Source organism: Harmonia axyridis, chromosome 1, assembly GCF_914767665.1.
Source record: "Harmonia axyridis chromosome 1, icHarAxyr1.1, whole genome shotgun sequence".
In the NCBI taxonomy this organism is placed as follows: domain Eukaryota; kingdom Metazoa; phylum Arthropoda; class Insecta; order Coleoptera; family Coccinellidae; genus Harmonia; species Harmonia axyridis.
In genome coordinates, this window is record NC_059501.1 from 84,158,073 (window position 1) to 84,181,528 (window position 23,456).

The window sequence follows — 23,456 nt, forward strand, 5'->3', positions numbered from 1 at the left end:
AAATGTTGACATGGTTTGCTATGGTTCTTACCTGAGAGGTAGTCAATCCTTTTCATTCCTCTGAGGTTCTTGCATTCTGTGTTTTTGTGTGATATTCTCCAAATATTTATATTTTTCTTAAATTATTTTAATAGTTATGAGTCGTTCGAATCGCTATTGATCAGTTTCTCAGTGTTCTTCCTGGGGAAAAAAAGTACAAATATCAAGTTCCATGCTTTCCCTCAAACTGGTAATGAAAATCGTGTTTGGGGGGAAGGGAAATTGGGGAGTAAAGTGCTGATGGATCGACAAAAAGCTTGGCAACTGAAACTCAAAACCGATAAACCAGTGACAAGAAATATGAAAGTATGTTCCCTGCATTTTATCGATGATGATTATTTTTATCGAGGTAAGCACTGATAGCACGTGAAATTTTAGATTATATTTATGGGGATAATAATAAAAATAATAATCGTTTACAGATTCTAGTTCTACACAGAAAAAATGTTTGAAAAAGACTGCTCTGTGACTTCCAGAAATCTTCCTGTTGGATCTACTACCACAAAGGAAGAACCTGAATGCCCTAGTAGTAGATCTGAAAGATTGAAACAAAGAAATATCCACAAAGAAAAACTTGTTGCTGAAGAATGCTCTTGTGAAGAAATCAAACGTGCTCTACAATCTACTTCCCAAGATGAAATCGAAGCTGCACAAGGTCTATTACAGCTTCTTCAGGGTCAGCCTGATTATAATGGGCCTAAAACTTTCAAGGATTTCGAAGTGCAAGTGAATACTCCTTAAGTATTGTGTGACCTGATAACAAAAGATAGTGCTCTAAACAGTTTTACTGGTCTCAATAGTATGAAACTATAAGATACAATAGTAGAAGTAGTACAATCTATTTACAGTGATCAAAAATCACATTTAACAATCAAGCAGCGTATTGTTTTAGTTTTAACAAAATTGAAATGTGATCATTCATATGTGACATTATCTGTTTTATTTGGCATTCCACAAGAAATGTGCCAAAGATATATTATTGTCTTCAAATCTAAGGTACCTTTACACAATATTAGAAAAATTCCTTAGAAATATTTGGACATGTACTCTGAAATTCTATATATTTTTTTTCAGGGCACACTGATGATACTTCTCTATCACATTTTAATTATTTTAGAAGTCGTATAATATGCCGAATATACACTGCGCAAAAGAATTAACGCACATCATGGAAATCTCAAATTTATTCTACAACTGAAGGTGTTCTCGATGATAATTATTTTTATCAGAATTATGCATGCATATGTTATCCACTTTCAACGTTTTTCTTCAATACATATGTTTTTTCCCAGCAGGAATAAAAAAGATGAGATTATCAGATTTTGAATGTATTGGCTCCATTCTGAAATCAGTTGTTCTCGATCAATTCTAGTGATCAATAGTTTTTCTTTCGTTTGATTTTCTACACTCGATCGCTATGCAACGCGAAACACGCAATTTGGCCCAAGAGGAATGTGCCCAAGCGGTAGTTTCGCGAGAAGAAGGGTGAACATACACAAGAATTGCAGAATGGTTTGGAGTTTCCCATACAAGTGTGTCCAGAATGTTGCAGCGATTCAGGGAGACAGGTATGAATGTCCGAAAACCAGGACAGGGTAGACCACGGGTAATAACTGCCATTCAAGAACGTTACTTGAGAGTTTCTTCATTGAGACAACGGTTTGCAACCGCTCGCCTCCTTCAAATTCAACTTGAGCAAACTCATGGGGTGCAAATTAGCACTCAGACAATAAGAAATCGTCTCAGAGAATATGATTTAAGGCCTCGTGTCGCGGCAAGAGGCCCAGCTCTTACCTCAGCCCATCGAAGAGCGCGTTTGGATTTTGCGAGAGAGCATATCCATCAGTGTGACCATCTTTCAAAAAGCGAATCTACTACAATGATGATAGAAATCTACTATCAGCTTTGCGCATGCGCATATCCATATTTGTAGGCATTTATCAATGATATTTAAAACTGACAAAATACTGATTCAAATATAAAATAAATAAATAACGGGTTTATTCATAGCATTATAACATAATGTGAATTTATGTATCATAACATATTATTGGCCCCTATACATTTAATAGTGTAAAAATAATATCTAAAAAATATACACATATTAAAATATATACAAAAATACAACATAAAATAAAAAATATATATAGTATAGTTAGAAAATCAATAAAACAACGTTGTCTACCTAAAATTGAAAAAAGTACATACCTACATTGAACTAACCATTTATCTCAGAAAGTTTCATATTTTTATAAAGTGTATTTTTATTCATCATATTCAACTTTTATGAATCTGGAGTAAATTCGCTACATTCACCAGCTTCCTTTAATCCTTCTTTAGAATCGAAGCAACATTTATGTTCATGAATCCATTTCTATCTTTTGTTTTTATTCTATTGATTTCGGAAAATATTCTTTCGCATTTAACATTAAGCAATGGCAAATTTCGAAATGTGCGAATATTTTTCGATGTTGGCTGAGCCAGAGTTTTGGTGGTTTCGAATTTTGAAACTCATTGCGAATAGTGCCATCTTGTATCTAACAGACAAACAAATCAGAAATCTACTATAATCTACTATGAAAAATTTATCTACCATGGGTGGCCCGAAATCTACTATAATAGTAGATTTCTACTATAGATGGTCACACTGATATCCATGACCATATTCACCGTCGCCATATTGTTGTGCGACAATACCAACTACCCAGTGTTCCTAAAAAAGAAATATTAAGCTTACTAGAAAAATTCCACAATATAAAGTTTATAAGTGAAGTTTATGTGTACCTTTTCTGGCTGCTACGCCAGATAGGCTTGTTTGGGACAATATTTCGCAAAAATTTCACATTTTGGAAATAAGAACATTAGTGAAAGGTGGTTTTATGAACAAATTAACTGCGGCCGAGTGTATAAATGAAGGCTTCGCTCCATTTTTGGAAGTAGTCAGTGGAAGAATAATCTCTATGGCTGATAGTATTTTTGATATTAGCGGTATTTTTCTCCGTTGGGAACACTGGGTTGTTGGTATTGTCGCACAACAATATGGAGACGGTGAATATGGACAATTGGGAAGAGGCTGACCCTCACGCGGCTTCTACCATAGAAATATAATATAATCATAGAATTAATATTATTAGTATACTATCAAAGAGATAGATGGAAATAACGCTTTTTAAATTTTTTTTTGGAGAAATATTGAGTTTTTCGCATTAGTTGATTATTGAAATAGCTAAAGGGCTACGGGAATAAAGCTCCTTTAATTTTTTCAATAAAAAATATTAAGTTATTCGGATGAGAATAGTATTGAAATAGCCTAATATGGCTATGGGAATAACGCGATCTTAATTTTTTTTGAGAAAAATATTGAGATATTCGGATGAGAATAGTATTGAAATAGTTAAATCAATCAAATTCAAGAACTGTATGGTACAGATTTTCATGATATCTCAAATTTCTTTCAGAAAAAGGTGAATTTCATTGAGTGCTTTCTGAAAGAATAGTAATTTACGTAAAAAGTCCGGAAAATAGGGTTTTTTTGGACGACTATTTCCCTCGTCGTAATTTGCACCAATCAGAAACGCGCAATTTTGAATTACAAATGGTTTCTAGGTGGAAAAACTGTTTGGCAGGACCTGTCAGCAGTTTATTCGCGTTTACCCGCGGCAAAACTTGACAGTTGTTGTCACCAAAAATTACAATACCTTTGAAAACAAACGTAATTATAATCTCCAAGGACACCAGAAAACGACGCTCAACAATTTTTTCTGATTTTATTGTCAAGTGCTAGTTAGTCAGCTTATATCGTGAAAATGAGTCGCTTTGGAAGCGATTCTTCGTCTAATATTGATCTGGCGATTGAGAAAAGTATACCGTATAATACCCTCAGAACTCATACTTCAATATGGAAACAGTTCATGACATTCTGCAAAGCAAAGAACTATGAGCTTATGGAAAACACAACTTTAGAACAACTAAACCTAATTCTGAAAGATTGGGCGTGGAATATGAAGAAGGAAAACGGTGAAAATTACAAAGAACTAGTTGTGAAGACAATGTGGAACACCGTTGCAAAAAAAATGCAAGAAATGTATTTTGTGAAGTGGAAAATAATTTTTGACCCATTTAAAGACATTATCTTTCAAACAATTCCCCTACCGTGTACCAAAATTGCAATTTATATTTTAATTGTACCATAAATAATTAAATTTTTAGTATTTTGGATGAAATGAAATTGAGTATCTGTTTTCAAATTAATACCTATACATAGGTAATGCATGCAGAATAATCTGTTACTCAGGAAATAGTCTTGTCAAATACCATTCGGGCATCTAATTTTTCCTGTGAAAAAAATCGAAAAAACACATTGCAAAGTAATATTTTTTGACAAAAAGCATTCGTGCAGGTGCAAAAATCCTCGTCTTCGACTCGGATTTTTGTTGCCACCAGCACTCATGCTTCTTGTCAAAATATTACTTAGCAACGTGTTTTTTCGATTCTTTTCGGAAAAATTAGATGCCCTTATGATATTACTTACGAATAGACAAAATTCCAGGACGAGCATAAGCGAGCCCTGAAAGTCTGTGAATCCAAAAGAAAACATTTTCTGGCGTGTTGCGTACAATATTTTTTTCGGCAACCGTGTAGAATTATAAATCAATGAGACGCCACATTTCTTTTATATACATTTTAATTCCTATTTGAATTCAACAGAACAGAAAATACCACATATGTTGTATTTTCTATGTTTCTGCTAATATTAGCAGAAACATTCTAATTTTTATTTATATTAAAATTCGAGCAATTACTATCTAATATTGAAGGGATTCATTTCGTTTTCTCGTTTGCTATGGTAATGATCAACTGCATTTATTAAAAATATACCTACCAAGATTTTCATTTTCTTTTCCGGCCTAGTCCGGCAAATGATACTTTCTCAGAGAAAAACCTTCCGGGAAGTGAGCACTTCCCGGTCGGTTGCCGGAAAAATATTTTGTGATTTCTATTCCAGAGTTTTTAGATAGTCCAGTATATGAATAATATTATAGATAAATAAATTTATATTCGATATAATGTAGCTAAAAGTGTAACTGAACTTTAGGGAATTCAAAATTTGTGATACATAAAAACACACAAGAAAATTTTTAAAATTTTGTTACTGTTGTCTTCAGAAAAAAATACCTGTTTGATGTGAATTAAACATTAAGGAATATCCAGAAGAAATCGCATTTAAAGATCAAGAATTCAAATTCCATTGAAAATTACCAGGAAGCAGTTATCGACCTCATGCACTCAATATACCATATCTAGGCCAAATAATATGCGAATTTTGCAGATTCCAGCAACTCCGCAAGGCGGCCCATGACGAAAACTGTGTGTCGTCACAAATAATATAAAAACTGTACTAATTTAATTCTCAACAACATTTTTTCTGTTCAAGTTTCGACGTAAATAAATTATTCTAACTCCACCGCGAGTTTTACTGGGTTTGTAGTGGATTTACAACCCTCTACTCACCACAACTCACTCACTGCTACTTCAACGGAGTTACGAACCGTTAAGAAAGCAGAAACATATCTTTAGAGGATAACCTCTAAAGATACAATACCCTTATATTTTTGAGAAATAGACTGGGTATATAGTGAGTGTTATTGGGGATGAAAGGGCTAAATTTTCCTATCAAAGGACAATTCAGCCTTACGTTCCAAAACTATACATCTACCTTTACTCTGACGGTTTCAAGAAAAATACTGCAAATTTTATACAACGGTTTATTATATTTCCTTTTATCATCAAATATGCAAGCACATATGAAAAAAAAAATAAAATAAATATCAACATGAAAAAAATATGATTAATATCTAAAGGAGGGATTCGAATCATGGCTTCCAAATTCGAATAACATGGTCAAAAATTTATAACACCGTATCTATAAAGGGTGGGAATTTGCTATATAGTATTCATTATTATTGTAGTAACACATGTTCTCAATATCATAATTGTATGACTCCTTCCTTCAAAACTTTGGTTGGCCTGCTTTCTCTGGTCTACTCGCATAAGTGATTTTTATGTTCTTCTTTATTGAAATGGATAGAATCCATATTAACTTTGAGGTAAACTTTCTGGTTGGCTACATAATCACATAAGTAATTCTCTTATGTTCAAATGGACATAATTTTTATGCTTTTTGAAGTTATTTTTCTGATTGGCTGCAAACTCACATAAGTGACATTCATGTTCTTTTTTATTTATTTTTTTTATACAGATGGACAGAATCCATATGCATTTTGGGATGAACTTTCCGGTTGGCTGCATAATCTCATAAATTACATTTATGTTCGTTTTTATTCAAATGGACAGGATCTATATGTTTTTGATCTTATTTTTCTGATTGGCTGCAAACTCACATAAGTGACATTTATGTTCTTTTTTATTCCAATGGACAGAATCTATATGATTTTTGAGGTTATACTTCTGATTGGTTGCATAATCACATAAGTAACATTTATGTTCTTTTTTATTCAAATGGACAGAATCTATATGCTTTTTGAGGTTATTCTTCTGATTGGCTGCAAACTCACATAAGTGACATTCATGTTCTTTTTTATTCAAATGGACAGAATCTATATGCTTTTTGAGGCCACTCTTCTGATTGGCTGCAAACTCACATAAGTGACATTTATGTTCTTTTTTATTCAAATGGACAGAATCTATATGATTTTTGAGGTTATTCTTCCGATTGGTTGCATAATCACATAAGTAACATTTATGTTCTTTTTTATTCAAATGGACAGAATCTATATGATTTTTGAGGATATTCTTCTTATTGGCTACAAACTCACATAAGTAACATTTATGTTCTTTTTTATTCAAATGGACAGAATCTATATGCTTTTTGAGGTCACTCTTCTGATTGGCTGCAAACTCACATAAGTGACATTTATGTTCTTTTTTATTCAAATGGACAGAATCTATATGCTTTTTGAGGTTATTCTTCTGATTGGCTGCATAATCACATAAGTGACATTTATGTTCTTTTTTATTCAAATGGACACAATCTATATGATTTTTGAGGTCATGTTTCAGATAGGCTGCATAATCACATAAGTAACATTTATGTTCTTTTTTATTCAAATGGACAGAATCTATATGATTTTTGAGGACATTCTTCCGATTGGCTGCAAACTCACATAAGTGACATTTATGTTCTTTTTTATTCAAATGGACAGAATCTATATGATTTTTGAGGTTATTCTTCCGATTGGTTGCATAATCACATAAGTGACATTTAAGTGGTTTTTTTTTCAAATGGACAGAATCTATATGCTTTTTGAGGTTATTCTTCTGATTGGCTGCATAATCACATAAGTGACATTTATGTTCTCTTTCATTCAAATGGACAGCATCTATATGCCCTTCGAGATTGTTTTTCTGGTTTAAAGCAAACTCCCCTATTTCATATTTAATAGACGATATTATTCCATTCTCATTAGTGTAATGCTGAACAATATCCATGATTTCAGTCTTTTCATCAATATGCCCCCAATCAGTCGTGTACTGAAAACTAGAACCAAAAAATTATTTTAACATTTTGATTTCCAATTATAAAAGGTTTGAAGAGAAAACAATTTCAACAAACACTGAAAATTTTCATTCAAAAGTGTTCTTCTACAAAATCGAATTTTCAAAAAGATATTTCAAAGGAATATTTCACAAAATGTGACATCTTTTTAAAAAGTATTGTTGCTTTTTTGCAATTTCAAAATAAATAAATTTTGATCATTAGGATCTAGTATCTGTGTATCCTAGAATATTTGAATTATAGCGAAATAGAGAAAATCATTATTTAAGGATTTATTTATTGATTGAAAATACACAATACAATGATGTGCATCTCACAGAGGCAATCGAGTTGCCTGTTTGTGAGCCCGATTTAGATCAACCGTATTTTCACAATTCATAGCCAACAAGAACTAAACAATAACAAAAGCAGAAAAAGTAACAACAATTATCAAATACCAGCAAATGAAATAAAATTGCCTTAATACAAAAAAATATACAAAAATCAATGAAACTCAGCCGCAATCCAACTCTTTATTCATTCTTCCTGAAATAACCATCATCCAAAACCTTCAGTTCACTTGAAAGAGAGTTGAAAACACCTATTGCTCTAACAATGCTACTTTTGGAACTTACAGTCCTGTATCTTATAGGTAATTGAATACTCTTGTTTCTAGTGACACTTCCTGATCTTAAAAATTCACTCTTAAGGTTTCGGTAATAGTATCCCAGTGATTCCAGTAAAAACAATTTTTCAATATTTAGGGGGACGTCTCGAGCAACTTTCAAGATTATTTTTTGTTGATTATCAAGAGGTTTAAACAATTTCAATAAGCTCTATCCCAAGCAAATTGTAACTAAATATTTTATATTATTCAAAACAAAAGAGATGGTCAATATATTCTGACATTTTTCTTTAAAATCAAGAGATTAAGACTAATAGGGATTAAAGGCAAACAACGGACTCTTTTTAAAAGATCTATATTGCTACAGTTTTGAGCTTACTTTGGACTCTTCCTCTGGCTGAAAAATGAACAAGAAAACTAATACCTAAACAGAACAGTCTGAAAATAATTAAAACTTTCAAAATCGTAAAAACACATCTACTTAACTGAAGAGACAATATGCCAATTTCTCTCTAAAAATAACTTTTTTTACAATGAAAAAAGTGAAAGTGAAAAAAGTTAAAATTTGGCCTACAGTATTAAGAAAAATTAATTAATGCTTACTCCAAGTCCAATGAGTTTCCTTTTTCATAGCTATCATCATCTTCTCCCATTTCCATCTTCACTCTGTGATGATTATTTTCATCTAGGAAAATTTTTGAGTATGTTTCCATTTCTGGCTTCAACACTTAACGTAAATTCTTAATTGTGAAAATAAATATGTATAAGTACAATTCGAGAACTGTTTGTTCTGTATTATCTCTACTGTTCACGATAGCATGAAGCTTGCCTTTTCTTCACCGACTAAAATATCACAGACACAGATAACAGAGTAGAAATCACAGATTACTAGTTAGTCTGTGAAAATATTACGACACTCTTCATGAAGAAATAACAACCATAGATAAGTAGATGAAGATAATAACATAGAAAAATGAATATTTGTCTATGCTCTTTATGGTGGGTTTATGCACCATTCCTAAGAACTAAGGAAACTACGAAATAAGAACTAAACCTAAGAATTCAGTGGCGTTTATGCACCTCTTGTTAGTTCTTAGTAAAAGCATGCGCACGTACTCGAACTACTTTCTATTTGTTCGCGAATCAAAATAAGCGCTGCGCCACCTGGTGACAATCAGAGTAACTAGAAATGTTGACATGGTTTGCTATGGTTCTTACCTGAGAGGTAGTCAATCCTTTTCATTCCTCTGAGGTTCTTGCATTCTGTGTTTTTGTGTGATATTCTCCAAATATTTATATTTTTCTTAAATTATTTTAATAGTTATGAGTCGTTCGAATCGCTATTGATCAGTTTCTCAGTGTTCTTCCTGGGGAAAAAAAGTACAAATATCAAGTTCCATGCTTTCCCTCAAACTGGTAATGAAAATCGTGTTTGGGGGGAAGGGAAATTGGGGAGTAAAGTGCTGATGGATCGACAAAAAGCTTGGCAACTGAAACTCAAAACCGATAAACCAGTGACAAGAAATATGAAAGTATGTTCCCTGCATTTTATCGATGATGATTATTTTTATCGAGGTAAGCACTGATAGCACGTGAAATTTTAGATTATATTTATGGGGATAATAATAAAAATAATAATCGTTTACAGATTCTAGTTCTACACAGAAAAAATGTTTGAAAAAGACTGCTCTGTGACTTCCAGAAATCTTCCTGTTGGATCTACTACCACAAAGGAAGAACCTGAATGCCCTAGTAGTAGATCTGAAAGATTGAAACAAAGAAATATCCACAAAGAAAAACTTGTTGCTGAAGAATGCTCTTGTGAAGAAATCAAACGTGCTCTACAATCTACTTCCCAAGATGAAATCGAAGCTGCACAAGGTCTATTACAGCTTCTTCAGGGTCAGCCTGATTATAATGGGCCTAAAACTTTCAAGGATTTCGAAGTGCAAGTGAATACTCCTTAAGTATTGTGTGACCTGATAACAAAAGATAGTGCTCTAAACAGTTTTACTGGTCTCAATAGTATGAAACTATAAGATACAATAGTAGAAGTAGTACAATCTATTTACAGTGATCAAAAATCACATTTAACAATCAAGCAGCGTATTGTTTTAGTTTTAACAAAATTGAAATGTGATCATTCATATGTGACATTATCTGTTTTATTTGGCATTCCACAAGAAATGTGCCAAAGATATATTATTGTCTTCAAATCTAAGGTACCTTTACACAATATTAGAAAAATTCCTTAGAAATATTTGGACATGTACTCTGAAATTCTATATATTTTTTTTCAGGGCACACTGATGATACTTCTCTATCACATTTTAATTATTTTAGAAGTCGTATAATATGCCGAATATACACTGCGCAAAAGAATTAACGCACATCATGGAAATCTCAAATTTATTCTACAACTGAAGGTGTTCTCGATGATAATTATTTTTATCAGAATTATGCATGCATATGTTATCCACTTTCAACGTTTTTCTTCAATACATATGTTTTTTCCCAGCAGGAATAAAAAAGATGAGATTATCAGATTTTGAATGTATTGGCTCCATTCTGAAATCAGTTGTTCTCGATCAATTCTAGTGATCAATAGTTTTTCTTTCGTTTGATTTTCTACACTCGATCGCTATGCAACGCGAAACACGCAATTTGGCCCAAGAGGAATGTGCCCAAGCGGTAGTTTCGCGAGAAGAAGGGTGAACATACACAAGAATTGCAGAATGGTTTGGAGTTTCCCATACAAGTGTGTCCAGAATGTTGCAGCGATTCAGGGAGACAGGTATGAATGTCCGAAAACCAGGACAGGGTAGACCACGGGTAATAACTGCCATTCAAGAACGTTACTTGAGAGTTTCTTCATTGAGACAACGGTTTGCAACCGCTCGCCTCCTTCAAATTCAACTTGAGCAAACTCATGGGGTGCAAATTAGCACTCAGACAATAAGAAATCGTCTCAGAGAATATGATTTAAGGCCTCGTGTCGCGGCAAGAGGCCCAGCTCTTACCTCAGCCCATCGAAGAGCGCGTTTGGATTTTGCGAGAGAGCATATCCATCAGTGTGACCATCTTTCAAAAAGCGAATCTACTACAATGATGATAGAAATCTACTATCAGCTTTGCGCATGCGCATATCCATATTTGTAGGCATTTATCAATGATATTTAAAACTGACAAAATACTGATTCAAATATAAAATAAATAAATAACGGGTTTATTCATAGCATTATAACATAATGTGAATTTATGTATCATAACATATTATTGGCCCCTATACATTTAATAGTGTAAAAATAATATCTAAAAAATATACACATATTAAAATATATACAAAAATACAACATAAAATAAAAAATATATATAGTATAGTTAGAAAATCAATAAAACAACGTTGTCTACCTAAAATTGAAAAAAGTACATACCTACATTGAACTAACCATTTATCTCAGAAAGTTTCATATTTTTATAAAGTGTATTTTTATTCATCATATTCAACTTTTATGAATCTGGAGTAAATTCGCTACATTCACCAGCTTCCTTTAATCCTTCTTTAGAATCGAAGCAACATTTATGTTCATGAATCCATTTCTATCTTTTGTTTTTATTCTATTGATTTCGGAAAATATTCTTTCGCATTTAACATTAAGCAATGGCAAATTTCGAAATGTGCGAATATTTTTCGATGTTGGCTGAGCCAGAGTTTTGGTGGTTTCGAATTTTGAAACTCATTGCGAATAGTGCCATCTTGTATCTAACAGACAAACAAATCAGAAATCTACTATAATCTACTATGAAAAATTTATCTACCATGGGTGGCCCGAAATCTACTATAATAGTAGATTTCTACTATAGATGGTCACACTGATATCCATGACCATATTCACCGTCGCCATATTGTTGTGCGACAATACCAACTACCCAGTGTTCCTAAAAAAGAAATATTAAGCTTACTAGAAAAATTCCACAATATAAAGTTTATAAGTGAAGTTTATGTGTACCTTTTCTGGCTGCTACGCCAGATAGGCTTGTTTGGGACAATATTTCGCAAAAATTTCACATTTTGGAAATAAGAACATTAGTGAAAGGTGGTTTTATGAACAAATTAACTGCGGCCGAGTGTATAAATGAAGGCTTCGCTCCATTTTTGGAAGTAGTCAGTGGAAGAATAATCTCTATGGCTGATAGTATTTTTGATATTAGCGGTATTTTTCTCCGTTGGGAACACTGGGTTGTTGGTATTGTCGCACAACAATATGGAGACGGTGAATATGGACAATTGGGAAGAGGCTGACCCTCACGCGGCTTCTACCATAGAAATATAATATAATCATAGAATTAATATTATTAGTATACTATCAAAGAGATAGATGGAAATAACGCTTTTTAAATTTTTTTTTGGAGAAATATTGAGTTTTTCGCATTAGTTGATTATTGAAATAGCTAAAGGGCTACGGGAATAAAGCTCCTTTAATTTTTTCAATAAAAAATATTAAGTTATTCGGATGAGAATAGTATTGAAATAGCCTAATATGGCTATGGGAATAACGCGATCTTAATTTTTTTTGAGAAAAATATTGAGATATTCGGATGAGAATAGTATTGAAATAGTTAAATCAATCAAATTCAAGAACTGTATGGTACAGATTTTCATGATATCTCAAATTTCTTTCAGAAAAAGGTGAATTTCATTGAGTGCTTTCTGAAAGAATAGTAATTTACGTAAAAAGTCCGGAAAATAGGGTTTTTTTGGACGACTATTTCCCTCGTCGTAATTTGCACCAATCAGAAACGCGCAATTTTGAATTACAAATGGTTTCTAGGTGGAAAAACTGTTTGGCAGGACCTGTCAGCAGTTTATTCGCGTTTACCCGCGGCAAAACTTGACAGTTGTTGTCACCAAAAATTACAATACCTTTGAAAACAAACGTAATTATAATCTCCAAGGACACCAGAAAACGACGCTCAACAATTTTTTCTGATTTTATTGTCAAGTGCTAGTTAGTCAGCTTATATCGTGAAAATGAGTCGCTTTGGAAGCGATTCTTCGTCTAATATTGATCTGGCGATTGAGAAAAGTATACCGTATAATACCCTCAGAACTCATACTTCAATATGGAAACAGTTCATGACATTCTGCAAAGCAAAGAACTATGAGCTTATGGAAAACACAACTTTAGAACAACTAAACCTAATTCTGAAAGATTGGGCGTGGAATATGAAGAAGGAAAACGGTGAAAATTACAAAGAACTAGTTGTGAAGACAATGTGGAACACCGTTGCAAAAAAAATGCAAGAAATGTATTTTGTGAAGTGGAAAATAATTTTTGACCCATTTAAAGACATTATCTTTCAAACAATTCCCCTACCGTGTACCAAAATTGCAATTTATATTTTAATTGTACCATAAATAATTAAATTTTTAGTATTTTGGATGAAATGAAATTGAGTATCTGTTTTCAAATTAATACCTATACATAGGTAATGCATGCAGAATAATCTGTTACTCAGGAAATAGTCTTGTCAAATACCATTCGGGCATCTAATTTTTCCTGTGAAAAAAATCGAAAAAACACATTGCAAAGTAATATTTTTTGACAAAAAGCATTCGTGCAGGTGCAAAAATCCTCGTCTTCGACTCGGATTTTTGTTGCCACCAGCACTCATGCTTCTTGTCAAAATATTACTTAGCAACGTGTTTTTTCGATTCTTTTCGGAAAAATTAGATGCCCTTATGATATTACTTACGAATAGACAAAATTCCAGGACGAGCATAAGCGAGCCCTGAAAGTCTGTGAATCCAAAAGAAAACATTTTCTGGCGTGTTGCGTACAATATTTTTTTCGGCAACCGTGTAGAATTATAAATCAATGAGACGCCACATTTCTTTTATATACATTTTAATTCCTATTTGAATTCAACAGAACAGAAAATACCACATATGTTGTATTTTCTATGTTTCTGCTAATATTAGCAGAAACATTCTAATTTTTATTTATATTAAAATTCGAGCAATTACTATCTAATATTGAAGGGATTCATTTCGTTTTCTCGTTTGCTATGGTAATGATCAACTGCATTTATTAAAAATATACCTACCAAGATTTTCATTTTCTTTTCCGGCCTAGTCCGGCAAATGATACTTTCTCAGAGAAAAACCTTCCGGGAAGTGAGCACTTCCCGGTCGGTTGCCGGAAAAATATTTTGTGATTTCTATTCCAGAGTTTTTAGATAGTCCAGTATATGAATAATATTATAGATAAATAAATTTATATTCGATATAATGTAGCTAAAAGTGTAACTGAACTTTAGGGAATTCAAAATTTGTGATAAATAAAAACACAAGAAAATTTATGAAATTTTTAAAATTTTTTAACTGTTGTCTTCAGAGCAAAAATAACTGTTTAATGTGAATTAAACATTAAGGAATATCCAGAAGAAATCGCATTTAAAGATCAAGAATTCAAATTCCATTGAAAATTACCAGGAAGCAGTTATCGACCTCATGCACTCAATATACCATATCTAGGCCAAATAATATGCGAATTTTGCAGATTCCAGCAACTCCGCAAGGCGGCCCATGACGAAAACTGTGTGTCGTCACAAATAATATAAAAACTGTACTAATTTAATTCTCAACAACATTTTTTCTGTTCAAGTTTCGACGTAAATAAATTATTCTAACTCCACCGCGAGTTTTACTGGGTTTGTAGTGGATTTACAACTCTCTACTCACCACAACTCACTCACTGCTACTTCAACGGAGTTACGAACCGTTAAGAAAGCAGAAACATATCTTTAGAGGATAACCTCTAAAGATACAATACCCTTATATTTTTGAGAAATAGACTGGGTATATAGTGAGTGTTATTGGGGATGAAAGTGCTAAATTTTCCTATCAATCAATCAAATCAATCTTTATTCATCATTATCATAACAAAAATTACAATTAAAATTCACATACATAAATTCAAAACAAAAAAAAATATGAATGACAGCTATTTCGCGCGAAACCACAGATTACGGATAACATAGATAGAACACTCGCCTTCCCCCACCCGAAATTAAGTTTTAGTTCTTGGCCCACGCGCTTGGAACCGCTGCAAGTCATTTGTTTACGTTTGGTTTGCTCTTGCAATATTATTTTAACCTAGAAGCTGAAAATGGACGTTTGTCATTGAAGTTGTTCAACTAAGTACAATTCTCGTACGCCGTAGAAATTCATTTGAAGAAAAAAATATACTTCCAAATTTCGAGGTAAGTGCTTCAATCTAACAAGTTTCAATTAAATAAATAATGCATATATTATTTTATCAGAATGCCTAGACTAAAGAAATGTTGTGTACAAGGATGTACCGATGAGACAAGTACAAGAAATCATTTCCCTCAGAGTAATTTGGATTAATTCAATAACTGGCTCCAAATGATCCAACCAAGATATTGGCAACAATTCAGTAGGCATCGAATTTATGAAGGTTATTTTGTGTGCCATTCACATTTTGATAAAAAATATCATCTTCCAGGAAGCCATCGTGGTCTTACTTGCAATGCCATACCTACAATCAGTATTCCAGGTAATTTTATCGAATTACTCAATTTTATTCATATTTAAACCCCTTAAATTTTTGTTCCATGTGTACTGTCCAATGGAGCTGTAGTATATTCTGGTTTAAACGATACTAAGAATTAGGCGTTACATAGTATATATTTCAGTAATAGTTATAGGATGTAGTATGTTTCTAGTTTGTTGGTTTTTGAATTCTGATGAACATTTGATTTTTTGTAGGTACTGTATGCACTGATTGATTCTCTCAATGTATCAAAGATTTGAAATACACAGCGTAAGTTTTTGAAGGAACCAATAACCACAAAATCGGAACATGAAATATTTTGGAAAAAATCAATAAAAATTTTTGAAAACATGTATTTCTATGATGAAAAAAAACAAAAAAATGTGGTGGTACCTACCATAAAAAATTTTATTTGGACTTTAAAAGCTTTCGTTTACCTTAAGAGGAGGTTGTTAACTGAAAAAAATTTCAAGTATATCTTGAATGGTGCTTTCAATCAAGATTGCCTTGAAAATTTTTTCAGTTATATCCGAGGGCATGGTGTAAGGAACACTAATCCAAATATTGGCCAGTTTATGTCCTCTTTCAAATGCCTTACTTTGAATAACTTCATGTCCTCACATCACATTGTTTGGATAATCTAAAATCATTTGTTTTATCAAAATTTCCTTTACCTCAAAATGTTGTGCTTGAAGATTTAAATATAGTTATTCCGAAATTAATAGTCCTTGAACAAAAATCAAAATTTAGTAGATGTACTTTAGTTTATATGTGTGGATTCATTTGTAAAATTTTATTTGAAGATAAATTGATCAAACAATGTGATAAGTGTAAAAAAAATTTAACCTTTAACAGTGAAGAATTGGGGGACATGGATTTTATTCAGGTAAGGCAGTATAAACACGGAAAGTTGACAAAACCTGGGCAATGTGTATCATTTTTATTTCGGCATTCTCTAAATTACCTTTTCTATATTATTCCGCGAATTTGTGAAAAAAAAAACATTTCCCTCTATTTAAAATCGTTTCTAATGAAATATTTGGACTTCAAAATTTTAAATTGTAATGAACATATGTTGGGGGAAAAAGTATGTGAGACAATAATAAGGTGTTCCTTGCACTGGTGGTGCAAGCAGGTAAACGAAATTATGAGTGGTACCGACACAAAATTTTCCAAGTTCCTTCTAACTTCCCCTAGTGAAGAATTTATTGATCCTATAAAAATAGGGGCAAAAAGGATCTTTGATACAAAGAGAAAAAGGAAATGATTTATTAATTCAATTTTATATTTATTTATTTATTTATATACATATTTATTCATTCATTTATTCATATATTTATTTATTCAAATTAATTTATTCATGTTATTCATTTTTGTTGAAAGTAATTTTATTATTGTTGAAACTAATTTATTCTTTTATTGTTTGAACTAATTTATTTATTTAATGTTGATGCTCCTTTATTATTTCAATGTTGATTTATTTATACATATATTGTTTATTTTTTGTTGATTTTTTTATTTTTGTTTACTGCTAATAAATTATATGTTTATTCTACTATCGACTTTTATTTGCACAAAATGTAATATCATCACATATTATACCAGTTATTTATAAAAAAATTCAAATGGTTTTTGGTCATCATAGCACCAAACTCCATTTGGATTGCTTAATATTTCGTTAATAAATTCAAAACAAGTATAGGAAAACCAGTCACTTCAAATTTCCCGCGTTTGTCGAGTTTGTTCTTGGCCCATCCACCAGGGGGAGTTAATTTCAAATGATTCTACTTTAGGTAGGGGAGTGTCCCATCTATGATATCCGTAATCTGTGGTCGTACACTCTTCATGAAGAAATAACAACCATAGATAAGTAGATGAAGATAATAACATAGAAAAATGAATATTTGTCTATGCTCTATATGGTGGGTTTATGCACCATTCCTAAGAACTAAGGAAACTACGAAATAAGAACTAAACCTAAGAATTCAGTGGCGTTTATGCACTTCTTAGTAAAGGCATGCGCACGTGCTCGAACTACTTTCTATTTGTTCTATAGGCATCTGAGATTAAGAATGCAGCGCCAAGGTGAGCAAACGTAGAACTATAATTGTTGACATTGGAGTATTTTGTTGTATTAGTTGTGTGTGTATTTGCGTTATTAAAATTTGATTTTACAATAAATATAAAAACTTTTTAGACTTCTATAATGAACAAGTGTGTTACTGTGTATATAATATTTTCATTTTAGGTAAAGGCGGTAGGTATCATCATTTATTTCAGTTCAGTCTAGTGATATTGAAAGTTATGCAAGCATGGAAGACTTCGATAAATGACGAATAAAAATCATGTGCATATAATATGTGAACGGTTCAGTCAACATTATTATACTACAGGATTCTAATAGTACCTTTTTTGGGTCCAAATGGCAAGACTGAGTTTAGTAGAATACTTGGGGTATCTTAAAGGCACAAACACTTCTAGAAGTGTTTATGAAGGTGAAGAAGTTTTAAATGCTGGTCGCATAATAAAAATGTTACATGTTATTTGCATGACTAATAAACTTTAGTTGAAAGGTTTTTTTACTTATCCGAATTGATCATTTCACATTACCCTTCCATTATACAGTCCCAACAAAATATTACAAATGCTAATGTATTGAATATTTTTGGGAATACATACTACAGAAAGTCCCATATCCATTTTTATTTATTTATTAAGAGATAACTCAATTCACAAAAAATGTTTCTAAAAATAAATTTATATAACTAGGTTACTTGAAACTACTCATATCGATACCTATTTATCGAATTAAATTATTGCTTGACTAATGAATCATCAAAAATAATGAGAATTCAATTGAAAATATTTCACTTATGAAATCTATTTATTTTGAAAATACATTCGGCATATTATACGACTATTTTAAAATAATTAAAATGTGGTAGAGAAGTATCATCAGTGTGCCCTGAAAAAAAATATATAGAATTTCAGAGTACATGTCGAAATATTTCTGAGGAATTTTTCCAATATTGTGTAAAGATACCTAAGATTTGAAGACAATGTATCTTTGGCATAATTCTTGTGAAATGCCAAATAAAACAGATAATGTCACATATGAAAGATCACATTTCAATTTTGTTGAAACTAAAACAATACACTGCTTGATTGTTAAACGATCTGATCTTTGATCACTGTAAATAGATTGTACTGCTTCTACTATTGTATCTTATAGTTTCATATTATTGAGACCAGTAAAACTGTTTAGAGCACTATCTGTTGTTATCAGGTCACACAAAGAAGATACTTTAGGGGTATTCACTTGCACTTCGAAATCCTTGAAAGTTTTAGGCCCATTATAATCAGGCTGACCCTGAAGAAACTGTAATAGACCTTGTATAGCTTCGATTCCATCTTGGGAAGTAGATTGTAGAGCAGGTTCGATTTCTTCACAAGAGCATATTTCAGCAACAAGTTTTTCTTTGTTTATATTTCTTTGTTTCAATCTTTCAGATCTACTACTAGAACATTCAGGTTTTTCCTTTGTGGTAGTAGATCCAAAAGGAAGATTTTTGGAAGGCACAGCAGTCTTTTTCAAACATTTTTTCTGTGTAGAACTGGAATCTGTAAACGATTATTATTATTATTATTATCTCCATAAATATAATCTAAAATTTCACGTGCTGTCAGTGCTTACCTCGATAAAAATAATCATCATCGATAAAATGCAGGGAACATACTTTCATATTTCTTGTCACTGGTTTATCGGTTTTGAGTTTCAGTTGCCAAGCTTTTTGTCGATCCATCAGCACTTTACTCCCCAATTCCCCTTCCATCCAAACACGATATTTATAACCAGTTTGAGGGAAAGCATGGAACTTGATATTTGTACTTTTTTTTCCCAGGAAGAACACTGAGGAACTGATCAATAGCGATTCGAACGACTCATAACTATTAAAATAATTAAAGAAAAATATAAATATTTGTAGAATATCACACAAAAACACAGCAGAATGCAAGAACCTCAGAGGAATGAAAAGGACTGACTACCTCTCAGGTAAGAACCATAGCAAACCATGTCAACATTTATAGTTACTCTGATTGTCACCACGTGGCGTAGCGCTTATCTTGATTCGCTTATAGGCAAAAATGTTTGAAAAAGACTGCTGTGACTTCCAGAAATCTTCCTGTTGGATCTACTACCACAAAGGAAGAACCTGAATGCCCTAGTAGTAGATCTGAAAGATTGAAACAAAGAAATATCAACAAAGAAAAACTTGTTGCTGAAGAATGCTCTTGTGAAGAAATCAAACGTGCTCTACAATCTACTTCCCAAGATGAAATCGAAGCTGCACAAGGTCTATTACAGCTTCTTCAGGGTCAGCCTGATTATAATGGGCCTAAAACTTTTAAGGATTTCGAAGTGCAAGTGAATACTCCTTAAGTATTGTGTGACCTGATAACAAAAGATAGTGCTCTAAACAGTTTTACTGGTCTCAATAGTATGAAACTATTAGATACAATAGTAGAAGTAGTACAATCTATTTACAGTGATCAAAGATCACATCGTTTAACAATCAAGCAGCGTATTGTTTTAGTTTTAACAAAATTGAAATGTGATCATTCATATGTGACATTATCTGTTTTATTTGGCATTCCACAAGAAATGTGCCAAAGATATATTATTGTCTTCAAATCTAAGGTACCTTTACACAATATTAGAAAAATTCCTTAGAAATATTTGGACATGTACTCTGAAATTCTATATATTTTTTTTTCAGGGCACACTGATGATACTTCTCTATCACATTTTAATTATTTTAGAAGTCGTATAATATGCCGAATATACACTGCGCAAAAGAATTAACGCACATCATGGAAATCTCAAATTTATTCTACAACTGAAGGTGTTCTCGATGATAATTATTTTTAACAGAATTATGCATGCATATGTTATCCACTTTCAACGTTTTTCTTTAATACAGATGTTTTTTCCCAGCAGGAATAAAAAAGATGAGATTATCAGATTTTGAATGTATTGGCTCCATTCTGAAATCAGTTGTTCTCGATCAATTCTAGTGATCAATAGTTTTTCTTTCGTTTGATTTTCTACACTCGATCGCTATGCAACGCGAAACACGCAATTTGACCCAAGAGGAATGTGCCCAAGCGGTAGTTTCGCGAGAAGAAGGGTGAACATTCACAAGAATTGCAGAATGGTTTGGAGTTTCCCATACAAGTGTGTCCAGAATATTGCAGCGATTCAGGGAAACAGGTATGAATGTCCGAAGACCAGGACAGGGTAGACCACGGGTAACAATTAACTGCCATTCAAGAACGTTACTTGAGAGTTTCTTCATTGAGACAACGGTTTGCAACCGCTCGCCTCCTTCAAATTCAACTTGAGCAAACTCATGGGGTGCAAATTAGCACTCAGACAATAAGAAATCGTCTCAGAGAATATGATTTAAGGCCTCGTGTCGCGGCAAGAGGCCCAGCTCTTATTCCAGCCCATCGAAGAGCGCGTTTGGATTTTGCGAGAGAGCATATCCATTGGGAAGAGGCTGACCCTCACGCGGCTTCTACCATAGAAATATAATATAATCATAGAATTAATATTATTAGTATACTATCAAAGAGATAGATGTGTTGTGAAGGATGGGAATAACGCATTTTTAATTTTTTTTTGGAGAAATATTGAGTTTTTCGCATTAGTTGATTATTGAAATAGCTAAAGAGGGCTATGGGAATGAAGCTTCTTTAATTTTTTCAATAAAATATATTAAGTTATTCATAGTTCATAGTTAGTTCATAGTTTATTTATTTCCCTCAAAAAACCTTACAGGGCATGTCAAAATAATTGTATAGCATACAAGAGTAAAAATAACTTACAAAATATACATATATATATACATGTATAAAACAATTCGACATATAACATATAGAGACATACAGTCTGACCGACTAGAACCGATGAGACATAAACTCATCTATCGAATAAAAGACATTCCTGGCAAGCAGCGACTTGACCATCCTCTTGAAAGCTTCATCTCGAAGTGAGGTGACCCCTTCTTGAAGTTTATTATACATTTTCACTCCGTGGAAAATGTAGTTATTCTGCGTCCTCTTCAGTCGATGCATGGGGATAACAATTTTGTCTCTGGTTCTTGTTTGGTGGTCATGTACATCGGAGTGCTTCAAAAGGGTGTTCTTATGTTTATGGACATACAGGAGGCACTCGAGAATATGACAGCATGGAGCAGTGAGTATGCCATATCTCTTGAAATACGGCCTGCAGCTGGTCATCCGATCAACCCCAAACATCACTCTTAGGGCATACTTCTGCTTTATGAAGATCCTATCAGCATCGGGAGACGACCCCCACAGGATTATACCGTAGGTCATTCTTCCATGGAATTGCGTGAAATAGGTGAGAAGCGCTTCTTTCTCAGTCAGTAAGTTCCTGATCTGTCTTATGGAGAATATAGCAGTCGAAAGCTTCTTACATAACTCATTTATATGTTGTGTCCAAGTCAAATTCCCTCCAATTGTTACTCCCAGTAGATTAATATTTTCAATGTTGTGGAATTTTGTAGTTATTACTAATTCCTGTGTTTTGTCCGTATTAACTTTCAACTCATTGTTGTTAAACCATTGAACAGCCCCTTCCATAGAATTAGCTGACTTATTTAGGAGTAACTTTCTATCCTTTGCTCTATTCAGGAATGAGACGTCATCGGCAAAAAGCACCTCTTCATCCGCCGTCACGCCATCCACTAGGTCGTCGATATAAATCAGAAACAAGATTGGTCCGAGCATAGATCCCTGGGGCACCCCCGACGTGATCCCCCTCACAGATGACATACTCCCATTTAGATCCACAATCTGTCTCCGGTTTTCCAAATAAGATCTCAAAAATTCTAATGCTGTACCTCTAATGCCAATGTACTCTAACTTTTAGAGCAGTTTGCTATGACTGACACAGTCGAAAGCTTTGCTGAGGTCCATACAGGTTAGTACGGCCTCTTCAGAGTTGTCCAATGCCTCAACGAAAAACTCCATCATTTGGACCAGTGCGGAAGTGGTGGACCTGTTCTTCCTAAATCCATGTTGTTTGTCACTCAACAGGCTATTTTTTTCCAGGAACGAAACAATCCTCGTTCTGACGAGAGACTCAAAAATTTTAGAAACTGATGGAAGTATTGCTATTGGCCTGTAATTGTTGTGATCTTCTTTGTCGCCTTTTTTATAAGCAGGTATGATTTTTGCGAGTTTTAACTCGTCGGGAAAGTAGGCCTCCTCGAAGCAGCGGTTCACGAGGACCGAAAGTGGATTAGCCAGGCAAGGGATGCTCCTCTTCAGCAATTTCACAGAGAGACCATATATGTCCTGGGATATTTTCATATCGGCTACAGCTTTCATGATTTCTGCAGGTGTTGTCGGCGCCAGAAAGAATGAACCATAATTTTTAATTCTTCTGTTCCCCAACAAATTTCCGCTCGCTTCTGGGTGACTGGGCTGTATATTTAATTTGTTCACTATCGTTGAGAAATATTCGTTGAAGTTTTCCGCTGACAATCTCGTTTGGTTGATATTTTCTTTTCTGCTTTTTATCATTCGGATGAGAATAGTATTGAAATAGCCTAATATGGCTATGGGA

General features: G+C 33.1%; 1 protein-coding gene and 1 long non-coding RNA gene across 2 annotated transcripts; one reads left to right on the forward strand and one right to left on the reverse strand.

The window, feature by feature from the left end:
- Nucleotides 1–168: 168 nt before the first annotated feature.
- On the reverse strand, nt 169–9,089 carry LOC123674212 (zinc finger protein 711-like). The gene is made up of 3 exons (XM_045609131.1): nt 8,823–9,089; nt 7,261–7,597; nt 169–180 (listed from the first exon to the last, which is right to left on the reverse strand). The coding sequence occupies exons 1-3, from the start codon at nt 8,930–8,932 to the stop codon at nt 169–171; spliced, it is 459 nt and encodes a 152-aa protein (XP_045465087.1). The 5' UTR covers nt 8,933–9,089.
- Nucleotides 9,090–15,243: 6,154 nt separating this feature from the next.
- Nucleotides 15,244–17,058, forward strand: LOC123688643. Its single transcript, XR_006750079.1, has 2 exons — nt 15,244–15,485; nt 15,546–17,058. It is a non-coding gene; the product is annotated as an uncharacterized LOC123688643 (long non-coding RNA).
- The last annotated feature ends 6,398 nt before the right edge of the window (nt 17,059–23,456 follow it).